Below are 27747 nucleotides of genomic sequence, written 5' to 3'. Positions count from 1 at the left end.
CACTTCTAAACCCTGGTGTCCCCTTCAATATGCCTATTCACTTGCGTGATGTCAATGTGACCTAGCATTATTGAATCCGTATGCCTGGCCTCACTGTATTACAACACCCTAGCGTTGTTGCACCCTGTGACACGTGCGTTTTCTAATAGTGAATTCCATGAAATGTCATCTGACATGCATTGTACATGGCTCATGGTCAGGAGTATTCAACTTCCATCTGAGGCTAGTTGACAATTCTGGCATGGCTATACTACGTGCCATCTGTGTATTGGCATCAGTCATGTTTGTGGAAGGACTATGCCAGTCACATGCTTGTGTGTGATGCAGGTGCTATGCAGTATATGTGTTATTTTACCCTTTGACACACATCCATGTCTGCTTTCAGGCGCCCCTTCCCTTTCATTGACATTGCGTGCCCGACTTTGTGTCATGTGTGGTGGATGGTGCGAGGTGGTGGAAGAGGCTGCGGTAGGGTTGGCTAATTCCTTGCAGACTTTGAAAAGTGTGTCCATGTTATTGGATACCGCAGAGATGCGGGCTTGTATAAAGACTCTTTTCTGGGAGCAGATGCAGAGTCTATACTGCCTTTGGAGGAGGCGGCAGGCCAGTTTGTCAGAGGGTGCGCCAGAGGAATCCCATTTCTATTTGGCTGCCCTGCACTTGTGTTTAACAGAAGCTGATTTGGAGTATTACCAAGAGTTGCACTTTTTGGTAGGCTTCAATCGAACCCTCATGACCGAGGCAAGAATATAAAGAGTATTGGAAACAGAGAGGTTAAAGTTTGAGAGGGCTGTGGCAGGGTGGGAGTCAGTCGCAGGAGTGGAAGGAGTATAATAGGTGGAGGCAAAGGCAGCTACTGAGACTCTTTTCATGGGTCAGATGACCTTGTAGACGGGAGGCAGTGCCGGGCTTACCTATGCAACGGGAGAAGAGAGCTTCAAGTGAGAAGAGAGGAGAAAATGATCAGTCCAGGAGAGAGAAGTAGTGAGAGGGATAGATAGCGGAATGTCAGTTGAGAAGAGAGCATCCAGGGTGTGGCCAGCGCTGTGCGTTGGGCCAGACGGTAAGATGGAAAGAAAGGGAGAGTCGCAAAGGTTGCATAAAGGTCTTAAGGAATCAGGTGAGTCGAGATGGATGTTGGGATCACCCAGTAGGAGGAGATGAGAAGAGGAGGAAAGGAGAGAGGAGGCCAGGTCAGCCCATTACGAAAGGAAGAGGGAGGGCTGACCAGGTGGCTGATAGAAGGTGGACAGCAGCAGTGAAGAGCTTGGAGAGAGGGACAGCCTGCAGATCAGGCACTCAAAGGATGAGTAGGCCTGAGTGGGAATGACAGACACAGGGATACACTCAGGGAAAATCAATGCTACTCCCCCACCTGGTCTGTTTGGTCTAGGAAGAGAGAGTATTGTGTAGCTTTCTGGGAGAAGTGGGTCAAAGCTTGTGACAGAGCAATCCTTGAACCAGGTTTCAGTGATGGCAAGAACATCACAATCCAGGAGTTCAAGGAGGTTGCAGATGTCAGAGGAGTGTTTGACAGCTGAGCGAGTGCTTACCATGGCAATGTGGAGCAGCTTGCAATCAGTGAAAGACTTATGGGGGGAGCAGGGGACAGTGGGTCCCCCTAAGTAACGATAGTACCTGAGGGACAGAGGTAGAAGGGGGCAGAGGAGCCAAGGCCGGTAAGGGAGACGGGACCATAATGGGTGAGGAGGGAGCCGGTGCGGGAGGCACCACAGGGGGCAAGGGAGCCCCAGAGACAGTGTTAGTGGGTGACTGGTTCATCCAAGAGGAGAAGGCAGATGGGATTGTCAATGTGTGGGGTGGTGGCAAGAAAGCCATGGCGAGGGTAGAATGGTGGTTAAGAGGTGGCAAGGGAGCCAAGGTGGGCACAGCTGGCATGGGAGCCAGGGCAGCTAAAGGAGCTGGTCCAAAAGGTGGAGGGAGGTTGATAAGGCGGGGGAGGAGCCTATGAAAGAGTAGAAGATTGGTTTGAGGACCCTGGACCATGATGGTACCATTGCAGTAGACATGATGACGACCCTGGAGGTGGAGAGGGCAAGAATGACCTTGCAGCGGGTGCCACCATTGATGGGCAAAGAAGAGAAAGGAGAGAGAAGAGCAATCATATGGAGAGTCCATAGGACGGGTGAGGGAACGACAGAGTATGTCTGTGAGAGTCTCTCTGGCAGAGGAAATGACATAGGTGCCTGCAATTGGAAGGCCTGGGTTAGAGCTCAGTATGTCCTTCTTGAGGTTCTTCCTGACAGACTTAGTAAGGGGTGAGATAGAGAAGCAATTTGAGAAGATAGGAGAGATAGATAGCGCCGTAGCAAACTGCAGAGAGTGAGGTACACTTAACCAGGCTGAGGCCACAGAGGCCCAGCGAGAGCAGAAGGTAGAGCGGGGAGAGACAGGGAACAAGACTGGGAGAAAAACAATGGGAGCTGGGGGAGGTAATATGCACAGAAATACAGTGAACACGCAGAGGAAGGGGACGTAGTGGGTGTATGGCTGAGGGGAATAACAGCACAGAGGGACAATGGGACTGAGGAAGGGTGAGGGAACCGGTAGCAGACTAGACAGAGTACAGAGGGGTGGATTTCTTAACACATTCTCATGAAAAGCGGGTTATGCACACAGCTAAAAACAAATGTAAACAGGAGCAGGACAATCAAGATGGGCACACACCTGAAAACGAATTTAACAAGCAGCAGGACAATCACGATGTGCACACAGCTGAAAACGAATTTAAATAGCAGCAGGACAATCAAAGTGATAAATATTTTAGAGGAGTCATTGATCTGACCATGCTAACCAGAGCTTTTGCCTCAACTTCCGCTGCCTCCGATGTCGACGCCCGAAGACCTGGATAACCCAGCAGGTAGTCCATGTGGTTGCCAGCCACTGCATCGAAATGGACAGTTAGTTACCATGTAATCTGACAGTTGCAATCAAGTGCTCTAATGGGAGTGGTGTGCGAAGAAATGACCCTTGGAAAATTGGCAGTAGGGTCCATCACGATCATGTTAGGATGATGAAAAATGTAAAGGTGGACATGACGACACCACAACAGACCAAGGAACACCTCACACTCTATTTGTGAATGTCGCATTTCTGTTCGTATCAATGCTTTGGGAGCCCCCACTCTCTGCACCCCCTATTCCAGGGTAAAGGGCCTTCCTTCTTTCCTTATGTGGCTCCTGAAATGCCTGGCCTGTTTAATATGCAAGGGGACCCCAGGCTCCATCTAGCCCATGTGTCTCTGGAAATAATGTTTTTAACTGAACCCTGTCATGCTTTTCTTCTATTCTTTGTCCCACTGCTGAGATCCCACACAGTAACATGTAAAATGTGACTTGGAAGCAATGGGCCTCACAAAATGAACAACTTATCAATGCAACACATCACACACATCTATGACCTACAGAAGGACAAACATATGATACATAGATTTTAAGAGAAAACTATATTTCACATGGGCCTGCAGTATAAGAATATTGTTACTCTCTTGCCAACATGGACTAGGGGAAAAGCCATATAATTGCTGCCATTTCTTCCATAAAGCTGTGGCCCTGAGGGCAGTTGTCTATTTCATGCATGCCTTTGAAGGACAATAGAGGTCGTGTAGAGTGTGAGACATATGAGCCACAGCGACATTCAGAGGGACTAGTCTGTTGGGAAGTGTCTGGATTTTCCTCAGGCTGAGGCTTAAGGAAAGTAGACATTAAGGTGAAGTAGTCCCTCCGTGAAGCCTATCTCTTGACATTGACCGGGGCCCGCAGCACCGACCTGGTAGTGATGAACTTGCACATGAAATCAATAAGCGAATTGCAAGGTCCTCTCCTTTACTTATGTAACATTAAAAAACGAAAGTACTGGCTTAGAAACCCTAAACTGTGCTTCATATGAGACTGCAGGATGTGGTTTCTAATCATATTTAGAAGCAAAGCAAGAATATGTCCTGTCAGACACTACAGTCATGTTTGTGTGCCAGAATATACATGTCAGACCATCACATGGGCTGTGTAGCCTCTCGCACACCACCTGTGCTGAATTTACACACATGATCATCTTATCTATACCATTTATCCCTCTTTATCCAAAGTTGCCACTGAGATCAGCTGGAAATTCAGCAGTCGAGGTGTACAGGACACAGCTTAGCCCCAGTCAGACCAGCATGTGCTGCTGAGTGCTGTGTTCAGCAGTGTGTTACTTACTTCAACCGAGTGTTGCCACATACAAAGGGACTGTCTGAGGCACAGCTGAAGATCTTTGCAGATGTAGAAAGAAAATCCTGCTCAAATACGAGAGTTCAGGTGTCCGCCTCCTTTTGCTAGAGACTCCCACTATTTTAGGGACACTTGGCAGCTCTGTTGACAGGCACCGCAAAGTACAAGCTAAGTACTGTTGGCTGTTCGTGACACTATCCCGGACTAACGTTTCTGATTGCCTATGCATTTCAGATGTATTGAATCCGGATCGGCACTCGTGGCGTGCTGTTTATTTCAGCCCTGGAGGACATCTTTGCTGGAGACACTCCATTCAGGAAGTAGGAGGTGACTTTTGTACTTGCACGTAGGGCTCATAGTGGAGTCCATTGAAAACTGTGTGCCCGCAATCATATCCATACTTGGAGCCCATTTGAAAACTGTGTGCCCGCAATCATATCCATACTTGGAGCCCATTGAAATCTGTATAGCCTTGGGATGGGTTAAAACTGAGAATTAATTTTCTTATTTTTTTGAAGTCGTATCTAAAACCCCTTATTTATTTATTTATTTCCTAGGGTGTGTGTTTGGGAGGTTGGCCCCGCCCTTGGTTTTGTGCAACGATCCGCCTACTCCAATAAATACCGGCACCTTGGCGAAACCCGCGCCGCGCACCGCAAAGTACAAGCTAAGTACTGTTGGCTGTTTGCGGTTCTCGGTGCGAGGTGCCTATCCCCAAGCCTATGTGATTATTGATTTGGGATCTCTGTAATAGATTGGAAAGCTCAGAGCAAGTTCCGTCAGGCCCATCGTTCCCTCTTTGCCTCGGAGCAGAGTGGAGCGGAGAGGTGTATTTCGTCCATCCTTTAATTTTTCTTGACTTGCGCGGGTGAGGGTGCATGTGGTTTCATGGTCATGTCTTTGACGGCAGGCATGCCAAAGGGCATATGTCCGCTTAGCGCACCGTGTGTGGCGAGTCAGACGAGTAATAATGTCATAAACTGTCATTTAAGTAATACATCCACGCCAAAGGTTTTGCGAAAGGCAAATAAGGTGAAAACTGTCTTAAGTCATGGGACGGATATTAGAAAATTCTGCAAAGATCCATTACCGCCAAGGATCCAACCGCCCTTGGCCGGGGGGGGCGGGTGTAGGTACTCAGCCAATTACTATTAATGACTCCAATGTAAATGTGATTGATGCCTTGTCTAGGAGAAATGGTAATCACGGTAAACCACAACAGCAGGAAACAAATGTAAGTAAAAAAAACATCACGTTGGGCACAGTCCCGAGGACCATAATGGCAAATCTGAATATTTCAATAACGGACACCAGTTTGCTGAATTCGGTGCAATGTACAGCCGTTGATAATGCCTCTAAAGTGGTAGTGGATGGTGGTGAAAAAGATGATGCCATAATTGATTAGAACTTGCTTAATTCTGGGTTTTCTGCACAATTGCTCACAGATAATTTATCGAAAACACCTGATATGTTTTCTGCTATTGGTTCTGGTTATTCAAGTGTAAATGTGTCATATTATGCTCCAACTCCGAGGAAATGTGTTACTCCATATGTGTGTGTAGATGAGGAGGCACCAAGCTTTGGGGAGGTAGGGCAGGAACCAACAGTACCCAATGATGTGGAACCATTGCAGAAAATAGAAATAGGCAACCAGGTCCCAAATAGTGTTGTACTCATGGAAATTGTGCTAAAAGCTACTCAATTTTCATTGGCTGTGCTGTTTAAATTATATGATACCTTGGCTGAACAGGTCCGTAAGCAAGCCTTTCAAATTGAGCATTTGCTTTTATGGCAAAAGAAAGCTATGCACAAATTGAAATTGAAAAGTGATAATCCAAGTATAACGCGCCATGATCTAACTACATGTTCAATAGCAGGGAACATGGGTGTTGGGGCGGGGTACAAACTTATCCCACAAATGGATTGTATTATAGGTGAGGTGTTGGAATGTAATGTGCCTGACAAAATAGCTACGCAGGAGGGTAAGTGTACAGAGAATGAAGTTGTAGGGAGACGATTCGCTAGTGACACTGTGATGAAGGAAGACAAAGTTGCCTATACAGTCTTCACCAAACAGGCAAAAAGTGGTACAAAGCAGAGTAACCATATGAGTAAAAAGCTACCAAAGAATCAACCAATGCCAACAAATAAGAAGGGGGCTAAAATACGAACATTTATCAAAAAGTTAAGCATTCCAACTAACAATACAATCACAACTGCTCAAGCTATTGCAAAAAAATATCACATGCGTACTTACTCAAAGGTTGATCGAACGGGAAGTGGTTAATTGCAACCAGTACTAGCACATGCCCCCCTTGATGCTCTGGTTGATGAGGTAACAGATCAGAATCTCCGGACTGGGTCCAAGAGGGATAAAGCTCCAGTTGGGAAATCCTCTAATTCTGGGGAAGTGAGAACCACTGTGCCGGGCCTCAATATAAGAGATTTCCATCGCCAGGAGATAAGAAAGGTGGTAGATGCCTACATGAGTAGCAATTTGGTGGTTAACATGGATAAGCCGGAGCCAATGCCCTCATGTAAAAAGATTAAAAGTGTTAGTTTTAAAGAACAAAGGGTGGAAACAAATGTTGTCCCACCCATAAACATACCTACAACAATAGAGTTAAATCATTTGCCTTTGGGACTGGGAGAGAACCATATGGTAAATCCAGAAATCTGCCAAAAGGCCAAAGAGTACATAAGTCCTGTAATACCTCAGAATTCCTTGATCTCACAGATTACGCCAGAATTTTTAAACATTATACAAAATGCTTTGAGTACCGGTGGCAGACAAAGAAGTTCCATGCCCTCAATGGCAGCGGTTACAAAAGTTGGGTCGGCGACTAAACCCGCGACCATTAAGAGAAAATCGCTGGCAAATTATTCATTGACGCTGTCTTGTAACACCTCTCCGGCAGTGCAATATGAACTAAATAGAAGAGCTATTTTAGCCATATTCTCGGATATACCAAGTCTTGAGGACATTTGTTCCACAGACTTGGAGCTGAGGAATTCCCGGACAAAGGGAATCGCCAATGTGTAAGAATATGGGTGAATTCGAGGTTGGTGCAAAATACAATCTGGCTTGCTAAAATTGATTTGACATTGTTGGGATTTACAGTATTCACTGAAACAACTGCAAATGTCGAAATCAAAAATGAGGCACTGCTGAATTACAATCTCAATGGTTCTCACCTTGCCTCACGGAAAAGAAATACTAAACAGGGTGAAGTGTGTAATTGTAATCAAAGAAAAGATCGAGCCTAACTAGTACGATCAGCCGCAAATAAAAATCTGGCATTAATTAGTTGGAATACAAGGGGCTTTGTCCATCTGTTAAATAATGACAACAATGATCTAGTGCAATTCGACATAATTATGTTACAGGAAACCTGGCTAATGTCGGTACCTGTGTGGGATGGCTTTGATCTTTTTTAAAATCCTGCATCACAGGCTTTGCACGGAAGACCGACGTCTGGCCTACTCATAGCCATTAAATCTAAACGGGGGATCTGCGCGTAGGCATGGGAAACGCCGAATGAATTTCTCCAACTGGTTAAAGTAAAATGCAACAATGAATCGTATGGCCTGATAAATGTCTGCTGGAATCCAGTGGGAATATCGGACGGGTCCTTTATCAAATCATTTGGAGACCTATGTAGTCTTATTGCAATGGACTCATCAATTTCACGAATTAATTGCTGGAGATTTTAATTTGGATTGCACCAATGACCAGCCCTTAAAGTATAATCCAAGACTGAATAAATGGGCTGAATTGTCTCATCAAATAATTTGATACGGTGGAATAGTGCTTTTCCTTCCGATATTCCCCCTCATCCAACTTGGCATTGTGGTGGTAGTGTTTCCATAATTGACTTTATTTATGTGAATATGAATATGTTTGAGGGGATCAATAAGTTTTGCATTGTGGAAAATACACAGAGTGATCACAACCAACTTGTGATGCATTGGACAGTCAGTGGCGAACCAACAACCAGACAAAAAAAATCTAATGAGAGTAAATCTTGTTGTAAATAATAATGGTAATAGGCTATGATGGTCGGAGAGATCGTTAAAATGGCTCAAAGGTCAACTTGAATGTCAAATGTGTACAGGAGGGAATAATTTGCAGCCGACGGAAGAGGCAAAGGAGGGTCTAGGGATCACCTAGATCGTCCCCAGATACATGTGTATGATGCTGCCACCAGAGCAAGGAAGGCTGAGTATCGGCGTCAAATAAGGGCAGTTAATTGTTTGACCTTGAAGGAAAGAGGACTTGCGTTGGCCCATATTAAAACAACATATACAAATTGGCTCAGAGCTACTAGAGGACTTAGACTGCAACAGGATGGTGAAAATATGCTGGCGAAAATACAGTCGAAAAACCTAGCACAAATCTGGGCCTTATTGAGTAAGTCAACGCATTACCCACAAAACATCATGCAAGCAAATAATGTTACCGAGCAGGTGTGGTGTGCCCATATATTGGAGTATTATTATGCAGCCCCTTCCAACTCGATAGTGATTATTCCGCAGGATCTGGGTCCTTTTTTCCAAAAGTATGATCTGGAAGATATAAAATTCTTCATAAATAAAATCAGTAACTCAGGTGCCTGTGGACCTGATGGGTTATCAAATAGGACCTTCAAAAAGCATCCTGAGCTATGGGCCAGGATACTCTTTGAAATATTCAGGTTAATCAATATGAATCAATCCTTGCCTGCCTCCTGGACGCATACTTTGTTGGTCCCTATATATAAAAAAGGTGACCGCTCGAGCCCGTCAAGTTATAGACCCATTGCGTTACTTGATGCGCCTGGCAAGATTTTTACTAGATTGGTGTTGAGAGACTTCAGAGAATGGACATTGAAGAATGAGCTACATGACCCCTTTCAAACGGGCTTTGTAGCTGGGTTGGGTACAATCCCAAATCTTATGGCACTAAATATGCTAAAAAATAAATATGCTAAAAAGAACCAAGTGCTGTATATAGCGTACATAGACTTTCAATCTGCTTTTGATTCGATTGATAGGAACATCTTGTATCAAAAACTAGTACAACACAATTGCCCTCAGTCTTTACGGTTGCTGATTATGCGCTTTCACAATAACACAACAGTACAAGTAAGATTAACCTTGGATGGAAAACTGTCTGACAAATTGAATACATTCCGAGGGGTAAAACAAGGTTGTATATTGGCCTCATCAGTCTAACTTTTTCTTGTTAGAATTAGGCACGGAGATAAGATCTCTGAAATGTGACCAACCAAAATTAGGGACAGAAAAAATCTCGCCCTTATTGTATGCGGATGATCTTATTCTCTTATCCCAAACTCCAGCAGGGTTACAGCGGTTGCTTGGTAAGTTGAATGACTTTGTGATGAAAAACAATCTAATCATTAATTTACCTAAAACACAGATTATGGTTTGTCGTCCACATCCTAAGACTAAAGTCAAAAATTACAAGTGGCAGCTACAAAACAGAAGTCTTTCTAAGGTAGAGCAGTATCGATACTTGGGTCTAATTTTTGCAGTCCCAGTGTCAAATAAAATTAATGAACTTGAGAGATATAATAAACTTCAGACGCTAATACAACAAGCGAAAATGTTAAAAGGGAAATTTGGGAAATTTACTATAAGTCATATAATGACTTTTTACCAACAAAAGATCATCCCCACGATATATGGAACTGAGTGTCTAATTGTGGCAAGCATAAGCTGGCAAAAATGTGAATCCCGGTTTTGGAAAGAACTACTGATGTTACCAGAATCCGTCCCGCTGCCATTGATTAGGCATGAATTGGGCTTATTATCCCTCGAAGTACAAGTGAAGTGGAAAATGGCTGCCACACTGAGAAAAAGCATTTTAGGTCTAAAAACCTCGAATCTTTTGGGAATTATGGCAAAACATCTGCTTGCTCGTGATCAGGTTTTTACCAAAGAATGGTGTGAATATGTATTGCACGCGTTGGCCGATGCATCAATAACATTGGATTTATTGCTTTAGAATCCTGATCGAGCAAAAGCCAAAATATATCAAAATGATTGGATTGTAAATCGGAATTTATGTTTTCGATATATTGACTTTAAGTCCAATCCATTTGTACATAAGCATTTTCGAAGTATGGCAGACTATCTCTCCAAATTCCCTAACCCTCAAATGCGTAACCTATACCAAAGGTTCACGCTGAATCTGTGGCCAACACGTGAAATCCTGGTGAGAAGAAGGATGATTTCCAGAGATTTGGAATATTGTCGCTTCTGTAGTAACAAATTCAGCAAGGAAAATTTAGAACATGTTTTAACTAAGTGCCCTAACCTAGAGCTGAGGAGTAGACACTTCAGTAAATAATTTGTAAGTTCATGTGGTAACATGGAACCAGAGGCAGTGTGGCACCTTTTATTTAATAATGGAAAGCTAACGGTTCGTATAGCAATCATTCATTTTTATTGACCATTTTTCCGGATATAATATCATTTTGATTGATCCTTGATTTTAGAGGGTGATTGCTTTGTGCTGTTGAAATTTTATTTGGTGTTTTCCTTGCATGAATTATGAATTATGACTTATACTTGTATGAATTATGAATAGTATGAATTATGTTTTGAATAGTATGAATTTTGACTTGTATGATGTCATAAATGTGTATAGTAATGAAATTACGATGATGTAAAAATTTGAAAGGATGATTTTATTATCCAATACAAATAAAAAAAAAATTAATGTAGGGGGCACTCCATGACACGATATGGAATACATTGCCAGAAAAAAGGGACTAGCCAGAATGCTGTCTGATGGTAAACTCCATTGAGGCAGTTGGTACTGTGGTAGAGTCCAGATTGTCAATACTTTCTTTCAGGAAAGTCATGATTCTATTAAAGACACAGAGGCTCGTATTATGCATACTCTTCTTTATTAAAACTCAAGCAGCAATCTTAAAAAGAAAAAAAACATTAAACAAAAATCAAAGAAAAAAACATTTTCTGTGTCAATGTAGTCTTTGCAGTTTGAAACTCTATTACCCTCAGGCATGACACTTGTCCTAGTCCATGAATCACAGCGTTATGGTCCTATCACCTCACAATTCCTCATCCCCAATTCCTCTTTCTTTCACTGTCTCGCTGTAGCTTCCTAATGAATGACTCCATCTCGAACAGGGTATAGCGAAGAACAAAACCTGTAATGAACCGCCTCCAACTCCAGCAGGGATCCGCCGTGTGTTGTCTGCCTGTTTAGTGTCCGCACCTGCTGTCAGGTTCCCTTGGAGGTTCAGCAGATTCCTTCTTAGATAAGTGATTGTAAAATTACTGACAAATGCAACTTGTTATGACATATGATTGATGGGAAATTGATCAGTTAGTTAAAAGAACTTTTAAACAGAAGGTGATTGAGCAAACATAAGACTGTCAAGTAAAGTTTAGTCTTTAATGGAAAGTCAATACTGTGATGTTTCAAAGGGTCGTTCATTTTCTACAGGGACAGAGACAGTGCCCCAGCTTTGAGTCTGTGATAAACCGCAGGAACTCCATTCTCTGCTGTGGCCTGGTCTCGGATTTCTCCCAATTGATGAGAAACCCCAGTTTCTCTAGGAGACTCGTCATTGGGACCATTTGCTCTGGTAGCCGCATCGGATCCTGCGCCATGAGACAAATCTCATCGATGTATAAAATCAGTCTGACTCCTGAGTAGCTTAGTCCGAAAAGGGAGACACATAAACTCTCATCTTTGCCATCACCAGAGGAATTCTAAAAATTGCTGGTGCATCTCAGGAATGGGTACTGCTAGATGGGCATCCCTCAAATCTATGCAGGTTAGCCAGTGCCCTTTCTGCAAAATGTCCCTGAAGAGATGGATTTCCTCCATCTTGCAGTGTCGGTACACGAGAAAGGCGTTAAATTGTGTGAGATTATCACCGGCCTGACCTTTTGCTTCTGTTTCACCAGTAAGACATTGCTTAGGAAGCGTTGCGCCACCTGCTGCGCTGGCCTTATCGCCATTTTCTTTAGAAACTCTCCTACTTCCTTGTCCATGAGGCTTTGTTCCTCCTCTGTGCTTAGGGAGAATTCTCAAAATGTGCTAATTTCCCTTACCTTTTGAGACCCCCAGCAACTTTGCTGGATTTCTAGGATTTGATTTTTCTACCTGGGAAGAGTGTGAGCCTTTTCTTCCCACTCTTCCATGTATTTTGATGTGTGTTTTACTTTTGTGTTCTTTGGTTATGGTGTTTTAAAACAACTCCAAATGCATCATCTTTTTCTTTGTGTCACACAACACCTTCAGTGTAGTGGCAAAGGGGTGTCTTTCAGACTCCCCAAGGTTTAAACACTTTCTCTGGGACTGACTATTGTCTCCAGAGCATGTAAAGTTAAATTGACTTTACTAGTCTCTTTATATTTACTGACCCAGCACGCACTATCTTCCTATAGAGTACTGGAGGGGTTGCCTTGCATCCCCCTGAGTCAAAACACTCATGTAACAGTGAAATGTTACCCTTTCCTACCATGGCTGGTGGCAGTGGTTTAGATCAAACTACCATGATTTTACCAGACCGCGAACAATGGTAGCAAAAAATCGGGTCAGTCATGTTTTTCAAGATGGCGCCCAAGACGTATCTGTAAAAACAGACTCCGGTCGACTTTTTTCGCTGTTTCTCTTAGGAAAGGTCCTTCTTGTGTTTAACCAGGTTTGGTCCCTTTGTTCATTGCCCTTTGGCGGGTTTCAGTGCTGAAGCCCTCCTCTGGCGCCTCAGTGTCTGGGGTGGACAGGATGTGAGGGAGGTGCCCGAAACTCCCTGTGCTTAGTCTCCTAGGAGACCTGAATGCACTCTGGCGCGATTGGCTGGCTGGCTGTCCGGCAACGACAGCCACCCTGCTGTGTGAGTGACAGCCAGGCTGGATTGAATGGGGGAAAACTGTTTAAAAGCAGGTCTCTGGGACTTGGAAAGCAGAGTCGACCACTGGAACGAAAGAACCGAAGACGAGCTGAAGGAAGAGGACTGCTGCAACTCCTGGACGACCGGTGAAGCCCTGCTGCAGGTCCGAATTGCCTGAAACTCCATCGACAGAGAAGCCCTTCAAGGTTAACGTCTTCCCTTGAATTTGGTGGAACCAACCAACTCACAAGCCGCCTGGAAACCGTCCCCTCCTGGTTGAATTTTCTACAGAGTGCTGTGGAAAACCGGATAGCCAGTGGGAAGGATACCAGTTTGTGTTCTTTAAGGCACTCATACCTTAAACCGACGTTTAGCCAAGCTTGTGGCCTCGTCCCTGGGCAGTGCAGGAACCTCCCGACGTCCTCCTTCTTGTCCCCACGACTGAAGCATAGGAACAGCGAGGTCTGCTCGAACTGCCAGGAACAACTGCCTCAGCTACAGCTCTTCTTCACTTTAAAGGTACTGTGCAAACCCGGTCCGGAAATCTTTTCGACCACAGAGAAAGTTTGTGAAACTTTCCCCTCCTCGAAGGCTGGTCCTTCCCTAAAAATGTGTCTAACTTTTCACCTGGCGAATTCTTCTAAAAACCGTGGCAAAGACTTAACTGTTATCTACCAGAACTGTGCTATCCTATACAAAGACTCTGAACCATTGACTTTGACCCAGGCCTATCGAATTTAATTGCTGGTTGTAGTTAACTGAAACCCTTTGCCCTACCTATGAATGTATTTGGGCTGCATTTCTTATAACCTTGTCTTTTTACCCCTTTTTTAAAGTAACTGAAGTGCCATTTTGCTCCCACTTCAGGGGAGCTGAACTTGTTCAGTAACTTATTGGTTGTGTATTGTGGTGTATTAGTGTATGATATTAAGCTGCTTTTGCTAGTGTAATGTTTTCTAATTGACTGTGTAAATAAATGTGTATTCTTTTACCAAGAAACCTTGAGTTGAACCACTGCATTTGTTGGTCCCTTTGTGTAACTTGTTCTACTGCTCACTTCAACTCTTGAGATCAGTCTGGCTGCTCAGCCAATGCTACCAAATAACTGTGTAGTACAGGCTTGTACCAAAGGTGAAATGGTACTGACACTTTTAGTCTTAATTGCATGTAGTGTTCCCAAAGGGTACTGCATGTGATTCTGCCTAACACTCTGAAATTGCGAAAGGGTGCTGCAGTTTAGTTTGTGCTCTTTAAAAATTACAGACAACACCCCTGCACAGTCTCTGCGACCCAAGAGTCCACGGTAAGCTCCTCCCAAGCGCTTAGGTGCATCGCTAGCCTACCAACTATCGCGGGAATTGCGCCTAGAAACACTTGTGTATAGGCGCGTCACAAATATCATATCATATATCATTGCTTGCTGCTGCGCTGTGTGCATACGACTGTACTCTCACATGCTGCTGCAGTGCCAACCCCGACCCCTGCCTCTTCCACGGGAGGGGAAGGAAGGATTCAGCCTTCTGTCTTCCTGCTGTCACTAGTTGTTTCCTCTATAGGGCCTCTGGCCTCCTCAGTGGCTAGCGGAGACGCCTCTGCTTCTGCCGCCCTGGCAGATGCACAGGGCACAAACACTCTTTTTTAACAATGTCTGACCTTTGTCCAGAGCAGCAAAGGTGTTAACAAATCTGGACATGTCTTTGACAAATGCTTCTCTAAACAAAAGCCCTTTAGCTGCTGCAGTGGCCTCAGAGGATGCCAACTCCCTGAGTTTCAGGTCGATCTTTACTACAATCGATCGCCTGCACTCCGCTGCTATTGTACAGTTGGTATTACTTATTAAACAAACTGCTCTTTGTGCCCAATTAGCCGGAATATGCACATCCATAGGCAGGGCCTCTTTGGTCTCTTCCACCATTTTAATGATCTTGGCCAATGGACCTATGGAATCGGGGAGTGTGTCCTGGCATGCTATCCATGAGCGGTCAATGCCCTTTTCAGGTCCTTGGTGTGCTTCACCATGAATGAGTCCACCTCCAGAGTGTCCGCTACTTTATCCGGCAGAGAAGGTCTGGAATATTGTGCCTTCAATTAGCCTCTCACCTCCTTATTTAAAGGTGTGCGCAGTCACTTGATCAAGTACCCATTGGCCTTAAGTGAGAGCTTCCCTTCCGAGGATCTCGGGTGGAGTAGCAGGTCTGGATGAAAGGGGTCGACCAGGGAACTATCTCTGCATTTCTAAACGCTCTTATTGTGCCTTTTGCATGGTTCTCCTTTCTAAGGAGTGGCCAAGCTCACAGAAAGGTGAGAACTCTCAGTGCTGCTGGAATCCCATTCAGTGCCCTCTTGGTCTTCCTGTGGGCTAAGGGGTATGTCACCTTGTCCCTTCCATCACGCCTTTCCCTTAGCATGCCTCTCTTTTGTGCGTCCTTTGCGTGATTCGGACAGTGGATCGCCACTGGCCTTATGTTCCTCCTGCCATTGTCTCTTGCAGGCTTTGGGCCTCACAGCTGTCGGCCCTTGCGAGAAGGCGACCCAGCCCAGGAGACAGTCTATCTTATGGGATAGCGGCCCTACGCCTGCCCATGCTGCTTTGTCCATCAGCTGTCCCAGAGAGGGGTCCTGCAGAATGTTTGAAGGCCCTTCTCTGCTTTACTCGCTGTCAGAGGATTCTAATTTATAACATCTCTCAATGGTCTTGAGAGTATTTCTTCACTTGTTTAATGTTTTTGAAGTCATTTAAACAGTACAGTTTACATCAGCTAGTCCAGAGATTGATGACATGCTGTGGCATGCTGGAGTTCCAAGTGGCTGAAAGTTATGAAATATAACACAAGAGGCTAAGAGGTAAGATGCCTGAAGTAATTTTGAAGCAATGAAAAAACTGATTTGAAGCAGATAAAGAAATATTTAGGTGGCATGTCACGTTAAAATTAACACTGAAAAGGAACTTTCAGGCCCTGGTGTTTAAATAGGTCATAAGAACTACCACCATAAATTTCCCATCTAAAGCATTTGTGCACTGGTAGAGCTTCAGACTACAGTGCATGAGGTAGAAAGCTCTAGGATGCTGTCAAAGTTCATTTTTTTTAAAATTTCATTTATAACATCTCCCAATGATTGTGAGGCTTTTTACTCACTTGTTTAATGTCGTTAAAGTCATTTAAACAGTAAATTTGACATCAGCTAGTCCCGAGAGGGGTGACATGCTGTGGCATGCTAGAGTTCCAAGTGCTTTCAAACATTCAATTGCTGAAAGGTATGAAACATAAGACAAGAGACTAAGAGGTGAGATGCCTGAAGTAATTTTGAAGCAATGAAAACACTGATTTGAAGCAGATATAAAGAAATATCTAGGTGGCATGCCACGTTAGAATTGACACTGAAAAGGGACTTTCAGGCCCTGCTGTTTGGATACGTCATAAGAACTAGCACCCAAGATTTTTTATCTAAAGCATTGGTGCATTGGTAGAGCTTCAGATTACTGTGCACAAGGTTGAGAGTTCTAGGCAGCTGTCAGAATCCACATTTTTTTTTTTAATTTGATTTATTAACATCGCAAAAGGATTGTGAGTCTTTTAACTCACTTGTTAAATGTCTTAAAAGTCATTTAAACAGTAAATGTGACATCAGCTAGTCCCGAGAGGGGTGACATGCTGTGGCATGCTGGAGTTCCAAGTGCTTCCAAACATTCAATTGCTGAAAGGTATGAAACATAAGACAAGAGAATAAGAGGTGAGATGCCTGAAGTAATTTTGAAGCAATGAAAACACTGATTTGAAGGAGATATAAGACATATCTAGGTGGCATGCCACGTTAGAATTGACACTGAAAAGGGACTGTCAGGCCCTGCTGTTTGAATAGGTCATAAGAACTAGCACCAGAAATTTCCCATATACAGCGTTGGTGCAACTGAAGAACTGCATACTACAGTGCATGAGGTTGAAAGTTCTAGGCAGCTGTCAGAATCCACATTTTTTTTTTAATTTGATTTATTAACATCGCAAAAGGATTTTGAGGCTTTTTACTCACTTGTTTAATGTCTTAAAAGTCATTTCAACAGTAAATTTGACATCATCTAGTCCCAAGAGGGGTGACATGCAGTGGCATGCTGGAGTTCCATGTTCTTCCAAACATTCAATTGCTGAAAGGTATGAAACATAAGATAAGAGACTAAGAGGTGAGATGCCTGAAGTAATTTTGAAGCAATGAAAACACTGATTTGAAAGAGATATAAGACATAGCTAGGTGGCATGCCACGTTAGAATTGACACTGAAAAGGGACTGTCGGGCCCTGCTGTTTGAATAGGTCATAAGAATTAGCACCAGAGATTTCCCATATAAAGCGTTGGTGCAACTGTAAAACTGCAGACTACAGTGCATGAGGTTGAAAAATCTAGGCAGCTGTCAGAATCCACTTTTTTTTGATTTATTAACATCGCAAAATGATTGTGAGGCTTTTTACTCACTTGTTTAATGTCTTAAAAGTCATTTAAACAGCAAATTTGACATCAGCTAGTACCGAGATTGGTGACATGCTGTGGCATGATAAATACTTAAACTATGCATTTGCTGAAAGTGTTTCAATATAAAACAATCCCACAATGATTGAGAGGGTATTTTTCACTTGTACAATATGTTTGAACTCCTTAAAACTGCACATTTTCCATCAGAGAGTCCAGAGATTGGTGGCATGCTGTGGCACGCTGTGGCATGTGCCACGTGTCACATTCGGCTCCTACCCCTTCTCTGTGGGAGTAGGGGTGCGTGTGTAGTCAATAGTTGTGGATGAAACTAATGTTAGTAGGAAAGATAGTGAGTGAAACTCGCCCGCAACTTTCTGAAAGGACAGTTTTTGGTAGGGGCTGTGTGGAGGACTCTAGTTGTGCTCATGCATGTACTTAAAGTGAGGAGGCTTCTTCACTGCAATATGTTTACCAAGTCCCTGCCTGTAAACCAGGGGAGAGCCTGGGGGTGCCAAGACGCCTGGCAGAATAGGTATAAAAGAAACACATTCTGCTGAGCACAGAGGGAAGCACATGCGAGAAGAAAGGGTGATGGTTATCTGAAAAAGGTAGAGGAGGGTCCCCAGGGGGCAGATATTTCTATTTGTGACAAAGTCCGTCCGGGAAACCGTTAGGGGCGTGGCAGGGTTCCGGGGGCGCAGATATAAAGGTGTTTTTTCCCCCGTTTGACATGTAAAGATGGCAGACGCTGTGGACACCCAGTAAGGTTAAGTCTATGTCATTTATTCATTTTGTTGATTCTTCATCATGCACAAATGCGAGACAAAGTGATCCTACATCAGAGGACTAATGAAAAGACCAGTTAAGTGTTCTCCACTGAAATGATACTCATCTGTATTGGTGCAATACAACTAGGCAGGTGTACAGCAACTCTGAAAGAAACGTGCTCCCGATGGAATCCGGTACAAAGGCAGGCTACATACATGAAAGAAAAGCACTTTCAATCACAAATATGCACTATACCAGCACACAACTTTACATTGGGATTCACGTTTTGCAGGAGTCAAGGCCAGACCTAAAACTGTTATTTTGATTTGGAAGAATTTCCCAAAATGCAAAAACCAACCCACCAGCATTTCTTCATCGTATTATTTTGGATAGCGTTTCCCAAAAAAACCCGATGGAGCAAAACGCTGATTTCCATACAAGTTGCTTTAACCTGTTGAACTACAAAAGCACATGGGCCCGAACTACCAACTTCTGTTCTGTGCATTGAGAAAGCCAACTTGCACAACTGAACTGCAGGCCTTGTGGCAACTCATTGATTCGGGGGTCTGACAGTGAAACCAGCGAAAGTCTACTCTGGATCCTGAGCCTAAGTGCGCTCTGCAGCCCGTGGCAATATCGCCCTTCACACGCCAATATACTCCAAGTACACCTAGAACTGCATGCAGCCATTATTTCGACCGAAGTACTTCAGCCAGCCTTTAAAACCTGAAGAGAACTCCACTGGCCGGTGACAGACCTTGTGGCTTAACTTTCACAAACTCAAGAACATTTTAGCGAATAAAGACCGCGCAAATAAACTTACCATGACCATGTACTCTTTTTAAAAAGCCATTTGGGAAACAAGCGCATGAAATTCCATTCGCAAGTTTTCAACCCTCGCATGCACAGCATTCTGAGAGGACACTGGCACAAAGAAAAACCATATGTTGGTAAACCGAATAAGGGCCGTACATGGAAAGGACGCGTTCGTATATACGGTGAGGTTTGTTGGCAATTGAATCAAAGTCCACGAAGCAAGCTGAAACTCTGCTTTTCTCGTCACAAGTACCGTAATGACTACGGACGCAACCTCTGTCAAAAGAAAACGTGTGGGTGGTGGGAGAAGTGAACACCAAATTGCCAGAGAAGCCTTCAAAACCTGTGAATGTTGACAGTCCCACAAGCACTTCAATGGTTCCGTTATTTATGTGTTGTCCCCAAGCTACTCACGCGCGTTTTTATGTCAAATCATGTGGGTTATTTGAGAGCAAGCTGCAATCCGCATCTTGAATGTGGACTCTAACAGGACATTAATCCTGCCATCATATTGAATTCGCCCTGCTGTTGTGTGATGGAGACTACGCACTCTATTTATTCGAGCAGATTGTCACACAGATTAACAAGGCCACAAAAGAACCGCAAGGTTTACTTGCAGTGTGTCGTAAACGCGGATTTGTTTATGAAAACACAGTACATTGTTCTTTTCCAAATGAAAAACATTTTACCAATTACTATAATCGAAAATAATAACGCCATTTGTAAACCTTCACATGCAAGTATCGCGAGAGGCCGGGCAATGCGGCATTTTAGCGTGTGGTCGTATCTGAACAGTTAACTATGCAGAGCATGCAGGTCACGTTTCCTTTCTCTTGCGAGGGGTTTAATAACGGGCGAGGTAAAAGTGGAGGTGATGACAGGAATGTTGGTAGATGGAGCGGTCACAGCCTTGGAGACAACTGAAAAGCGACTCACGTGGGGTCTGGATAACATCCTGATCTTTCTTGAGGCACGTGCCCACATCCTGTGCAGAGCCATAGTCGCAGGACATAATCCGTCTAGGGGCCGCCTGGATCGGTGCTCTCTCATCAGAGTCCCTGTCCCTGCCACTCCTCTGAAGGCCGTTATGTAATACTAATACAATAGTGGCCTACATTCACTGCAAATCCAGCGGTCCTGTCACGCAGCATCACCACATCAAAACACGTCCAGCTCAAATACAATACATACACAAGCAAAGAAACGGAATGACAATATGAAGATACATTCAAAGAAAACATAAAATAATACTTAATAGGTTTGATCTTTTATTATTCAGTGGTTCCCAAATATCCCCACACTCCCTTTCCTACAACTGCACAAATATCAAACCAAGGGTAGCACATAGGGTTTATTAAAAAGACAAGACTCCCTGTTAACCACCTCCGCCCCTCCACCGCAATCTCACAACCAAACACCACACAACAGCGACCCAGAAAATACCGAGCACGCAGGGACCCCCTTCAGGGCACCGTCAAATTTGTCGGACCACGAGGTGGCCCTCCTGCATCAATACAGGTGAAAATGAAACACCCTTATTGGAAATGAAGCCCTGCGCAAGAAAGGATATACATCAATCGTCCCATTTCCTTTTCCCCTGGGTGTGGCCGGAGTCCTTTTCTCTAGAAGGTCAAGGAAAGGTGAAATATGCCAATACTGCATCTGCAGAGTTTTGATCCAACTAAAGAAGGCAGGATGCAACTTCCAATATTTGGCAAGAATGGCCTCTTTCAGCAGCTTCAACCAAATACCATCTGCACTAGCCGAGGAAGACTTGGACCCCACAGCAAGTACGACCCTCAAAGGAAGTCGGTCTTTGCAAACTCATGAGGTCCAGTGGTCCTTGCAGACTGTCAGCACCCTGTGTGGAACAGCATGCTCACTAATCTGAAATGATGCAAGTTACAGCACAGCAGGGTACTCAAAAGGTGGTTGCCAGAGGGCTGGGTAACTATCCAACCTGGAAGGAATTTAGAATGTCATTCTTCTCGAAATTAACAAACAAGCAAGCTGCTTCAGCTACAATCATTGTTAAGAAAACAAATATAAATCATCCCCCCTTTTTCTCTTGTTTTGTCTCAGTGTGTCTATCGCATTTCAACTTTAGGAAAGGGGGATGAAATGGGAAAAGCTTTGTCTTTCACTTGCAAAGATTTTGGGGGTAATTCATAGAATTCGGCGCACAAGTGGCGCACGCGGCTGGCTTACAGAGTGCGCGTGCAGCAGTCTGCGCCAGCCGCGTGCGCCAAAACCCATTAGGCCAGTGGACCAGCATACAGCCCCCCAACCACAGAAACGCGTGCAAAACTCGCGCGCACCGCTTGGAATACACCTACCCCGCTCGTGCCAGTGAAATCGTGTGTAAAAATCCACGTGCACCCCTCTGAATAAGTGTACCCCGCTCGCGTCAGGTAAAATGCGTGGAAAAAGTCCCCCTTTTGGAGTGGGCTGCCTGCGGGGCATGGTCATGGTGGATGGGCTGCCTGCGGGGCATGGGGAGGGTAAATGGGCTGCCTGCGCGCATTCCGGGGATGCGCGTGGAGTTTTACATGCGAGCGGGGTACGTGTATTCTGGGGGTGCGCATACAATTCCACACGTGATAGGCCTGGCGCGAGCGGGTTACGTGTATTTCGGGGGTGTGCCCGAATTCCGCACGTGATGGGCCTGGCGCAAGCGGGGTATGTGTATTCCGAGGGGTGCGCGTGGAGTTTTACACATGATTTTGCAGTGTCGGCCCTCCCGGGTGTGCCCTTCCCCATGCCCCGCAGGCAGCCCATCCACCCTCCCCATGCCCCGCAGGCAGCCCATCCACCCACCCACGGCATGCCCCGCAGGCAGACCATCATCCCTGACCATGCCCCGCAGGCAGCCCATCATCGCTGAACATGATCTGCAGGCAGGCCAAATGGCACCATGCACTTGGGAGCCCTGACTTATGTCCCCACCCCCAGTGACGGTCACGTGCCAGCAGGCCCCGATTTATGTCCCCCACCCAACACATCACAATCCAGATCCATGGCCCTTATGGCCACCCCAGTCCAAACACCCAACCAAGCATTCCATCCACTCCACATTAAAATCCCCATGTCATGATAGCTCCCAAATAACCAGTATGCGCATGAGTACAAGTCCGTCAGACCCACACAATGGCGACATATGAATGAGAAAACCCACATTGTGACATGCACAAAACCAATGAGAGAAGACCACACAAATAAAGTAAAAAATATAAATGTATTATATACAAAAATTAATGAATGAAACGAAATTACACATGAAAAAAATGATAAAAGGATGTCCGAAATGAAGGAAAAAATAAGAATGGTGAAATCAATAAAATGCAAAGAAAAATGCCTCCAAAGTGTCCGTCCATAACACCAAATCCAAAGTCAAAATAAAAACAAAACCATTCCTCCATGGTAAAAATAAATATGTAAAATCAGGTCCATAACTATATACAATGTAAAAATCAAGGGTCCATGTGCCCAACAATCCAAAGGAAACCTAAGAAAAAACCTACCTAATAAATAACTATTTACAAAAAGCCGGGGCATAGTCCATGCGCCCCAAAGGAAAAAATAAAGGAAACCTACAACTACATAACTATTTACAAAGGCGGCGGGCTAGTCCCAAGGCTCACTGTTTGATGTTCTGGCTCAGGGCATCATCGAACTCCACGTCGATGTTCCGGAGTCGGGCCTGTTCCCTGGACTCTAGGTCTCCCAGGGATGCAGCCATGGAATCCCTCACCTTCCTGCGAGTTTCCTCGAGGCCCTCTGCCCGCGTCAAAGCCCGGTGCATGGAGTTCTCCGTCCTGACCACCCTGAGACGTGCCCTCTCCGCCCGCCGCCTCTCCGCATCTATTTGCCGGCCCAACCGCTGCCACACAGAAGACACTCCCAGTCCGGGGTCCTCCTGCAGCTCAGCCGATGCCTGCCCCCGGTGTGTTGATGGCCCCGAGCCATGATGCCTCCTACGCTGAGCCTGCTGCTGCCTCTGACGCAACTGCCTCTGCCACCACAACGGCATCCGGGCTGATGGAATCCCCCGGCGCCATCGTTCACGTGCCCTGCCCGATGATGCCGGCACATCCTCCACCCGCTGGGGCAGTTGGTGGGGTGGCCACCCCTGCTGGATCTCCGACTCCTGACTGTGGCAGGCATGGGATCTCCACCTGGCTGGCTGCATTGGTTGGGGCAGATCCACAGGGGGCCCTGGTGGCATCTGGGCCGGAAGACGGCAGAGAACGACTGGCGTATAGTGTGCACAGAGGAGGAGAGGGCCGCAAGACTGGCCGACACATGGAGGAAACCCCCGACCATGGACCCTCCCAACTGGGCCACGTTGGCACACAGCTCTTCGTGATGACATGCGTGGTCCCCCTAGGAAGCACGCACGTAATCACAAATGTCATGTGTGTGCAATGTGACAGCAATCAGGACGGACTCCATCCAGTCACGGGTGCCCTCGTCCGCAGGTAGAGGAGTGCCAGATGACGTGGACCTCCCCCCTACCTGCGGACGGGCCTGGGACGGGGCATCCCTGCTGGTGCATGATGATGCTGTCACAGTGTCAGGGACTGAGACATGCACAGGCACCTCTGTGGCGACCTGTGCTGCCTCCTGCCTCTGGACTGCACCACTTGCACCAGTGGTACCACCCCCACCAGGCCCCATGTGCGGCTCTGTCGCGGCCTTCTGTATACACACCGCCAACCTGGATGGCTCTGTACCGTCTTCCGCTGTTGCAAGCCCCTGTGGGGGCTCATCCGCCCCTTCCGCTGCAGCCGCAGTAGCAGTAGCAGACGTGGCACCAGTCCCCTTGCTCCCGGATGATGGAATTTCCTGGGAGGGTGACTGGGCCTTGCGTCGCCGGCCGGTGGAGAAATCCCTGCCGCTTTCCTCCACTGTAACGCTCACCTGATTCCCACCGAGGCGCCGGTCTTGACTGGGTGAATACCGTATCTTCAAAGGTGATGTGTAACACACGGTTGGCTCTTTGGGCTGGACCTCTGTGCACTGTATGTCTGACTCGAAGAGTAAGATGTCTGCAGATAGAAAATATGGGATTAATGAACTGGGGTTATTGGGTGCCTCTCTCTTCTTCCCTTTCTCTTCTCCTGTAGAACCCCAAAGGTTAACGCTCTCACCTTAGGTAAGTGAACGCCGAGCTCTCCATCTGCCTCGGGGCAGGGTGCCGTAACCAGTTTCTTCACTGGATAAAGGTGCAGGCCTCTTGACCTCAGAGGACTGCTGTCTGTCGTTTACTGCACGAACGGTAAGTTCTGGGTACTTCAAATGTCTTTAAAAGTCTTTTGTAATGATATCTCTTGTTTTGCAGGGTTCCGGCGATGGCGGATGGCGGGCTGAAGAGAGTTGAGGATCGAACCCGCGTGAGGAATAGAAGCGCCTGGAAGCACGTAAGTAAGCGCTTGTTGCCGGCTTCACGATGCGCACTAACTGTCCCTTTATCTTGCAGGAACAAGTTCGGAGCAGCTGAAGGGTGCTGGAATACCCACTGGATTCGGCGTGGGAAGGAGTAATGGCACGTGAGTAATAAAGTTGCCCAATGTCTTTAAACGCACCTTCTTTTGTCTTTCAGATGCGGGATGCAGCGCCGAAGGCCTCCGGAGCGTGCGAAGAGTTGGTAAGCTTTTGTCTTTCAGATGCCGGAATGCAGTGCGAAGACCTCCGGAGCATGCGAAGAGTAGGTAAGCCTTTGTCTTTCAGATGCCGGAATGCAGCGCGAGGCGTTGGTGACAGCCGATGAACCAGGTAAGAGATGCGCTGTCACTGAAGACCGTAGTGCTAACCTGTTCTTTCTTGTCTTTATAGGTGTTGCTGAAGACTGGATTCCAGGATGGTAAGCCTTTTTTCCCTTAGGCCCAGGATCAGATGCAGAAGACACGATGAGCGTTCTGCTGCAGAGGATGCAGAATAACGCAAAGCAAGATTCATCCATCGGGTGTGGATTAAATAGCCTCCTGTAGTGCTTAGTGTCTCCTTCCACAGCCTCGCCTAGGTAAGAAAAGAGTTCCTGCTTTCCAGAAGAGTTCCAGTGTTCTGAACCTAGGGAGTGGCTCCTGCCCCACCCAACAGGAAAAGTAGTCCCAAACAGAAGAGGATCAGGGGCTCAACTGGCAGGTAAGTAAGCAGCATGGTCTGCTGCAGGTAAGTCCACCCAAGCATTATGAGCCCAGCGCTTCCAGCGCTGGGACTGGGCATATTTATGAGCCCGGCGCTTCCAGCGCTGGGACTGGGCATATTTATGAGCCTGGTGCCACTGGCGCCAGGACAGGGTCCAAAAGGTCCCAATTGGGACTTGCTGGCACTCGGAACCTGGGTTATGGGTCTGCTTCCAAGGGAGTTGGGTAAGTCCTGACCTTTTGGAAGCAGAGATCATGACATCCACAGCGCCGTCTCCGCCCTCTTCTTCACTCGCCACTGTGTAAAGGGAGACATTGAATACAAGCATCAGGGTACTGTACAATAGTCCCCTAGACGGAAAGCAATAGCACATGAGTGGCACTGTCAAACGTCAATTCCATCATGTCTCCCAACACCACATGGGTCAGTGCAGGCAACACACATGCAGGAACCGGCATGGCACATGCAACAAACATTTGCATCCATGTCCACGGCACCATAGAAACATCCAATGGTGGGCTGAAACTCACATGCATCATGGGACATGCTGATCACATGCATACGCATCACTGGAGGGTCATACATCTGGCCCCGTATACCCCCAGACACAGTGGATACAAGGATGAGTAGGCTGTATCAGTGAATCAACACATTGTCACGGACATGTGTCATACATCCATGGCGCACACAATACTCAGACATGTACATCATGCATGTCCATGACAGCAGCACACATCTCTCACACCCCAAACATGTCAAAGTACAGACACAGGCATGCACATTGTGTGCATTCCGCATGATGTATTGTAACACATACACCATCCATGTGGGTCACGCCTGACTGGACTCACATGCAGCTCCATCATGTCCCTGCACACACACATCCAAACATGACCCATGTCACACATGCAGCCAAGTAGCTAACTACCAGCACACTGCAACATGCACCGTTTTAAACGTGAATGCATGGCCACATACCGCTCGACTCCAGACGGGCCTGCATCCTGAGGATCTGGTGGTGAAGCACTGGGCAAATGCGCTCCAGGACCCTCATCTGCTGGTTGGTAAGCAAGGCCTGGCGCCCCACTGCATCCGCTGCCTCCAAGAGGCGCTGGGACTTCTTGAGGGTCCTGGACTTATAGTCCTCCCAGCGCTTCTGGACGTGTTTGATGTCGCGGGGTGCCACCCCCTCCGCGTTGATGGCACCCACTATGTCCTTACATATCCTCTTCCGTCCTTCCTTGTTGGCGCGCGATGGTGTGAATAGGGCATCATAATGTCCCAGAACTTGCTCCACCAGGATACCAACTTCCTTTTCACTGAAGCTGGTAGCCCTCTGCCTCTATGCTGGGGGTTGCCACTGGTGCCGGAAGGTGTTGTGTCGGACATGGGCGCCACCGAGGCAGGTGTGGGTGGGCAACTGGGTCCTGGGGCTGGGCTGTGGAGTGATGGAACACCAGTCGGGAGTCTTCTGTTCCAGCAGGGGTGGTCACAGCAACTGGACCCCTGCAGATGGCAGATGTGCAGGCACCAAATGGCAGGGCATGGTGGCAGCAGGCAGGCAGCAGCAGATGGCTTGTGGGAGGCTGCTTGCGGCTCTGGGGAGCAGTAATTCGGCTTTCTGGGCAGGAGCGTGGTCTTGTGTGTGTTGTTGCGTAGTCACCTTGATACAGAGTGATTTGGCACGTGAAAAACAGCACGTTTGCGTGAATTCTGAGGAAAGGCCCTTGGCGCGTAAGCACGCAGGTGACGTAACGTGTGCGCGGGCATTTCCCTGGCACAGGTTGAAGGTCCCACGTGGGTTTCAATCGCTCTGTACGTGCTTTTCGCGGAAAACGGTGCGTGTGTTTTCCAGACGTTGGGGTTCACATGCGATTACGTCACAGCGGCTACAGTGCATACTTCTTTTGGCGTGGGTGTTGGCTATGCATCGTTCTTCTACACGCAAGGCAGACGGTGAGTTGCACACGCTATTTTTCCTACTGCGGGTGTCCCTCTTATTCGCGTACCCCTATTTCTTGGGCATACTAGCCTGCGTGTTGATCACGTACGCATTTTTTGTGTTCCTGGCTGCAACAGTGTACTGCGTGTGTTTTTTTACATGCACGTGGGCTACAGGGGTCGTGTGTCTCTTTCTTGCTTTTTTGGGATGCCTGAGCATTGCGTGACACATCATTTCTCCCAGGGGGCCACAGAATGGGACATTCATTGTAGCTGTATATACATGTTTGTTGTTTGCGTGCACTTTTGTAATGCGCAGGGACGCTACCGCCTGCCTTCGTGGGGCGGACGTGTTTAGGCCTGTGCGTGTCTTTGGCCGTGCACGGGTTTCCCCGATTCGATTCCCTGAACACATCTGGTTCGCGTGCGTGTGGGCGTTCCGTGTACTTCCCAGCAGTACTTCCCCAGTTACGCCCTTATTTTCATGCGTTGTTCCCCATTCTGCGAATT

General features: G+C 46.4%; 1 protein-coding gene across 7 annotated transcripts in view; it reads right to left on the bottom strand.

The window, feature by feature from the left end:
• Positions 1-27747, bottom strand: part of LOC138510254 (tight junction protein ZO-2-like) — a 1104514-nt gene that overhangs the window by 611459 nt on the left and 465308 nt on the right. The window contains exon 1 of one of the 7 annotated variants that reach the window (XM_069625775.1): positions 20086-20186. The exons of the other annotated variants lie outside the window; for them this stretch is intronic. Within the exon in view, the coding sequence (XP_069481876.1) occupies positions 20086-20148 (63 nt within the window). The 5' untranslated portion in view covers positions 20149-20186. Of the gene's footprint in view, positions 1-20085; positions 20187-27747 lie in introns of those variants that run through there. 7 annotated transcript variants of the gene reach the window in all.

This window comes from Ambystoma mexicanum, chromosome 6p (assembly GCF_040938575.1).
Source record: "Ambystoma mexicanum isolate Mex_15411 chromosome 6p, UKY_AmexF1_1, whole genome shotgun sequence".
NCBI classification, from domain to species: domain Eukaryota; kingdom Metazoa; phylum Chordata; class Amphibia; order Caudata; family Ambystomatidae; genus Ambystoma; species Ambystoma mexicanum.
Note: the sequence above shows the minus strand (reverse complement) of the source record. Positions and strands in the feature narration are given on the sequence as shown.